We start from the raw sequence: 5,752 nt of genomic DNA, 5'->3' as shown, positions 1-5,752 counted from the left end.
AAAGAGCTGCATAGAGTGTCATATCATCAGGGGAGGCCATCCAAACTCCGAAGGCCCCCAAGTCAGCCCCCCCGACGTTCCGAAGGGGAAATCTGGCAAAGGCGCACCTTCAGTTTTAGTGAGAGGTCTACGAGGGTGAGTCCTCCCTTCACTCTCCTCGTGTGGCAGGCGAGTTGATGGACCACGGTCCTTCCGGGGACGTCGAGGATTTTTGGTCTCGACCGGACGAGGAGCTTTTGAACTCGTTCACATTGGATTTTGCTAGGGTATATCTCGAGCCGAGCTATCTTCCTTGTAATTCATTTAGAGTCTTTCCTGGTATGGTCTTTACTTCTGCAGGTTACTCGTGGGGCGAACGAACTACGGTGGCGAGTAGCGGCTTTGTCTACCTCCTACGAGGAGGAGAAGAGAATGAGGGAAGCCGTTGAGGAGCAGACAGTAATTGCTGGGGCCACCATTTCTAACATGATGGAGGATGCCAAGGGTCACGAGGACGCACTCAAGGGTTTTATTGAGTGCATCGAGGCGCTGGAGGCAGAGCTGGAAAAAGCTAGGAATGATGCTGCGATAATGTCGAGGAAGACCGATTCCATCACGGTGGATTTTATTACTTTCTAGAAGAAGCAGCCCCAAGTGATCGATGAGGCGGTTAAGGCGGTACTGGAAGCTTTCAAGTCGACAGATGAATTGAGGGAGCGCATGAAGGAGGTGAGCTGCAAGGGCTACAGGACTGGGGTTGATGATACAGTGAAGCACGTCCTTGAGATGACCCTAGGCTATGACTTCTCCGGCTTTGGTTACTATGTTCCACCTGTCCCCGCGACTCCGGACATGCCCGAGGTCATGGAGGATTCTGTGGTCATGGAGGACCTCCCAGCTCCAGTGTTTTCTCCTACTGCTGTCGTGTCTCCTAAGGAAGAGCCTGTCTTGCCAACTTCTCCTCTTGCGGATGTGATCTTGGCCTCTGCAGACCTCTTGTTGGACCCCTCCCCAGCTGATCCTTCTCCAAATGCAACCACTGTTCCTGATCCTCCTATCAGCAGTTAATTGTTTTAATGTTGCTTTCATTTTCCTCCCTTTCCCCTTTCTCTTTCTTTTCTTTTTCTCTTTTTTCTTTCTTTTTTTTTTTCTTCTTTTTTTTTTTAAGATGTAAATACTTGCCTTGTTATGGATGGAAAATTTTTCTCAAGTATCGGAGCACGCCCTTTCTTTTGACTAGCATTCCTTACAGACGAGCTTGATGACTCCTTAGGTCGCATTGTTTCAACGTCTTGCTAGGTTTACCTTTGAAATTGACTTCCCTCCGACGCTTCACAATCTCCATGATGTAAGCGTCATTATGATGTCGTGTCTTTTCCAAATATCTTCAGCGGATCTTCCCTATAAGCCTTTATTGCCTTTCTTTTCGGTTGACCTTTGATTTTCCCAACCAGTTATGGGAACTGATCCTTAAACTGCTTCCTCGATAATGGTGATATTTGGGTTTCTAGAAGAAATCGTAGGCCACTGATGGTTGAACACGTGCCCTCATAAATATAGGAACTGAATCGTCAGCCCTTTATTTAAGCCGCTCTCAGCTTCTAGGAGAGGCGTGCGGTTGGTGGGATTTGGCCACGTGGCCCATGATGCGATTTACCACTTATGTGGCTCTGGATTTTAGACCGTCATTCTTCTGCATTTGTGTCCTTTTCAATGTCTATGGCAAGTGTGAGCCAATGGGCTCAGACCATGTGGCTTAAGGCTTTATTCGTTTCTTAAGTGGTTTGAGCCATTGAACCGTCGTCTTTCCCCTTTAAATAGGTGTTGAATGCTTCAAATCTTCCATCATTCATGGGACCATGGCTTCCTCTACTAGTTCACCATTCTTCATTCTCTAAGGACTTATGCTCCCACTGCTGTATATGGCTCCGCTATTTTTTTAGATGTGGAGGCTACAAATTTCAGAGACTTGGCCTAGTTCTATTTTTGGCTTCAATCTTTCATCGACATTGAACTTCACAGCTTCAATCCTCGATCGACATGTCTTGTCCTTCGGGCGATTGGCCCTGGGGTATCCCCTTTTGTTTCCTTCCATACCAATCTCTTTGGGGTGGTAAGGTAACATCAAAGGGGTGGAGAATCTTGAGGAGGCCGCTGCTGCTACCCTCCCCAGTTAACGTGTCTGGAAGGTTGTGGTGTGGAGCTTATCAGAGATGCTGAAGGACCTTAAGCCTCCTCACGTTCATGTCCCTCCAATCCTTCTTCCCGGTCGAAGAGGGGGGAGGCAATGACTGAGCTTCTTGGGGCCCAGAGCATTTGTATGGTGAATCCCATTTAGCAGGGTGGTCTTCTCTTGATTTTTGGGGTCATTCAAGGACTGCAACCTTTGATGGGCTCTGTATCAGCCTATCTGATGTTGCCATTTTAATGCTACTCCTGTCTCACACCTGATGACCCCTAGTGCTTACGTTTCATCAGCTTCTCCTGTTCGAGTGTGCCAAGGTGTTCTTCCTCAAACTTGCAAGGCTGTGGTGCTCTTAGGTTTCCACGTTTTCTCCTTACAAGTTGTTGTGTTTGTACTGAGAGCGATCTCTATAACTTTTTTGTATGTTGCAATCTTCGCCTGTACTTGTACCTTCTAAAAAGGTTAATAAAAGATTCTTTTATTTTTTTACTTGCGCGTGTCTTGTATCCCTTTATTGGCCTCATGTCTTGGATGTTTAAGATCTATTCTTGACCGAGGGGATCATACCTTTCTGCTAACTTTGCGAGTCAGGCTTTCATGCTAACCATGGAGGCCAGTCTTTCGCTCTCACCCTTGCGAGTTAGACTTTCATGCTGACTACGGGAGTCAGGCTTTTGTGCTAACCCTAGCGAGCTAGACTTTTGTGCTGACTATGGGAGTCAGACTTTGGTGCTAGCCCTGGTGATCTAGGTTTTTGTGCTGACTACGGAGTCAAACTTTGGTGCTAGCCCTGGTGAGCTAGGCTTTCGCGCTGACTATGGGAGTCAGACTTTGGTGCTAGCCTTAGTGAGCTAGGCTTTCGTGCTGACTATAGGAGTTAGACTTTGGTGCTAGCCCTGGCGAGCTAGGCTTTTGTGCTGACTACGGAAGTCAGACTTTGGTGGTAGCCCTGGCGAGCTAGGCTTTTGTGCTGACTACGGAAGTCAGACTTTGGTGGTAGCCCTGGCGAGCTAGGCTTTCGTGCTGACTACGGGAGTCAAACTTTCATGAATGCTTGCGTAGTATTTGGATCACAAAGTGATATTTCATTGACTAAAGATAACTTCACAATGATCACTTATTGGTAAAAAAATTTCAGATTCTTTGAATTCCATGGTCGTGGTATCTTGTTGCCCCCCGGGGTCTTCAAGCGATAGGTCCCTGGCCTGATCTGCTTGGAGATCACATATGGTCCTTCCCAGTTTGCATCCAGCTTGCCTTGGTGTTGTGGTTGGGAAGTGCTTACTTTTCGTAGCACTAAGTCTCCAGCTCTGAATGTTCTTTCCTTGAATTTAGAATTGTAATAATGAGCTGTTCTCTGTTTGTACGCCACATTTCTCATTAGCGCGTCCTCCCTGACTTCATCTAAGAAATTCAGGTTTGCCCTCAGCCCGTCTTGGTACGTTCTTTCATTGAAATTCAGACTTCTAAGTGACCCTGCTACAACTTCAACTGGGGCCAATGCTTTGGTTCCAAAGGCAAGCCTGAACGGGCTCTTCCCCCGTGGGCGTTCGAATTGTAGTTCTGTACGACCATAGTATGTTGGGTAATTCATCAACCCATTTTCCCTTCGCCTCAGTTAGCCTTCTTTTCACTCCTGCGAGTAGGGTGCGGTTTGTGACTTCTGCTTGACCATTTGCCTAAGGATATGCGACTGAGGTCGTTCGATGTTTAATGTCGTATTAGGCGCAGAACGTATCAAACTGCTGGTTGTCAAATTGTTTCCTGTTGTCCGTCACTAGAATTTTTGGCAAGCCAAACCTGTAGATAATCTTGTCTCTAAAGAATTTCTCCATTTGTTGCCGCGTGATCTTGGCTAAAGGCTCAGCTTCTACCCATTTGGTGAAGTAGTCCACAGCGACCACGAGATATTTTCTTCTCCCCGATGATGGGGTGAAGTTACCCAGTATATCCATTCCCCACATGGCGAAGGGGATGGTACTAAGTATAGAAGCCAACTCCGTAGCGGGCTGCCGTGGTATGTCTGTGAACTTTTGGCATTGCTCGCACCTTCTCATGTACTAGATGGCGTCCTTCTGCATGTTGGGCCAATAGAGTCCAACTCTCAGTACTTTATAGGCCAGGTGGCGTCCCCCCATGTGACTGTCGCATATGCCTTGATGGACCTCTGTCAAGGCATTCGGGGCATGTGTGGGAGTTAAACATTTCAGCAACAGGCCTGTGATTGACCTTTTGTAAAGCTCTCCTTCTATTAGAGTATACCGGGCGGCACGACCTCGAACCTTTTGTGCCTCCATTTTATCTTGGGGTAGGACATCATCTTTCTGATAAGCGACAATCGGGTCCATCCAGCTGGGCTCGACCTCGACCTGTGTGACCTCTCGAGCTAGATGAGCGGGTCCATAAAGTTGTTCAACATATACTGAGTTGTCAAGTTGTGCTAGCTCTTCTTTAGACAAACGGGAAAGTGCGTCCGCCTTCTCGTTTTTACAACACGGAACCCTGATTATCTCGAAGCTCTCGAACAAGCTCAGTAACTGTTTCACTTCTTTCAAATATGCTGCCATCCGATCATCCTTGGCCTCATAATCCCTGTTGACTTGGTTCACGACCAGCTGTGAGTCAGCCCGTACGGCTAGATTTCTGACCTGTACAGCCTTTGTGATTTGTAGCCCCCCAATCAGCGCTTCGTACTCAACCTCATTATTGGAGGCAGGAAAGTGCAGGCATAGCGCGAACAGTATTTTGAAGCCTTCCGGGCTTGTTAAGATGAAGCCTGCTCCCCTGACTTTCGCGTTACTTGATCCATCCACGAACATTGTCCAAGATGGCTCTGGGCTGATTTTTTCTTTCGGCACGATCTCCTCCTCTAGCTCGTTCTCGCTCTGCGTACATTCAGCTACGAAGTCCGCTAGAGCTTGGCCTTTCATATCCGTTCTAGGCCTGTACTCGATCTGGTACTCGCTCAGCTCAATTGCCCAGGTTGTCAATCTTTCGGATACATCAGGCTTGTGGAGTACCTTTTTTAAAGGTTGGTCAGTCATGACCACTATCAGGTAGGCTTGGAAGTACAGCCTAAGCTTCCGGGCTGCTTTCACCAGCGTAAATGCGAGCTTCTCAATCTGGGGATATCGAATTTCTGCGTCCAACAGGACGTGACTGACATAGTACACTAGTCTTTGGACTCCATCTTCTTCTCTTATTAAGTTGGAGCTCACAGCCACCGGTGATGTTGCCAAGTACAGGAGCAACTCCTTTTCAGGTACTGGTCTCGTCAATAGCGATGGATCGGCGAGGTATGCATTGAGGTCTTCAAAGGCTTTTTGGCATTCCTTCGTCCATTGAAAACTCCTCACATCTTTCAAATTCTTCAACATTTTGAAGAACAACAAGCATTTGTCTCTCGAATGAGACACAAAGCGTGCGAGTGCTACTATTCTCCCGTTCAGCCTCTATATTTCGCGAACAGTCTTGGGTGGGCTCATCTCCTGTATGGCTTTGATTTTTGCTAGGTTGGCCTCAATTCCTCTCTGGGACACCATATAACCCAAAAATTTGCCTGAGCTGACCCCGAAGGCACACTTGGCA

At 47.5% G+C, this 5,752-nt stretch overlaps 1 protein-coding gene across 1 annotated transcript; it reads right to left on the bottom strand.

Annotated features, from left to right (window-relative positions):
- Window positions 1-4,224: 4,224 nt before the first annotated feature.
- Window positions 4,225-5,541, bottom strand: LOC122650622. Its single transcript, XM_043844023.1, has one exon. The coding sequence runs from the start codon at window positions 5,539-5,541 to the stop codon at window positions 4,225-4,227; it is 1,317 nt and encodes a 438-aa protein (XP_043699958.1).
- Window positions 5,542-5,752: the final 211 nt, after the last annotated feature.

This window comes from Telopea speciosissima, chromosome 2 (genome assembly GCF_018873765.1).
Source record: "Telopea speciosissima isolate NSW1024214 ecotype Mountain lineage chromosome 2, Tspe_v1, whole genome shotgun sequence".
In the NCBI taxonomy this organism is placed as follows: Eukaryota; Viridiplantae; Streptophyta; class Magnoliopsida; order Proteales; family Proteaceae; genus Telopea; species Telopea speciosissima.
This window is presented reverse-complemented; position numbering and strand designations above follow the sequence as displayed.

What these genes read in the sequence shown, in the direction of transcription:
- LOC122650622 (XM_043844023.1), bottom strand. Translation starts at nt 5,541, where the DNA reads ATGTTGAAGAATTTGAAAGATGTGAGGAGTTTTCAATGGACGAAGGAA.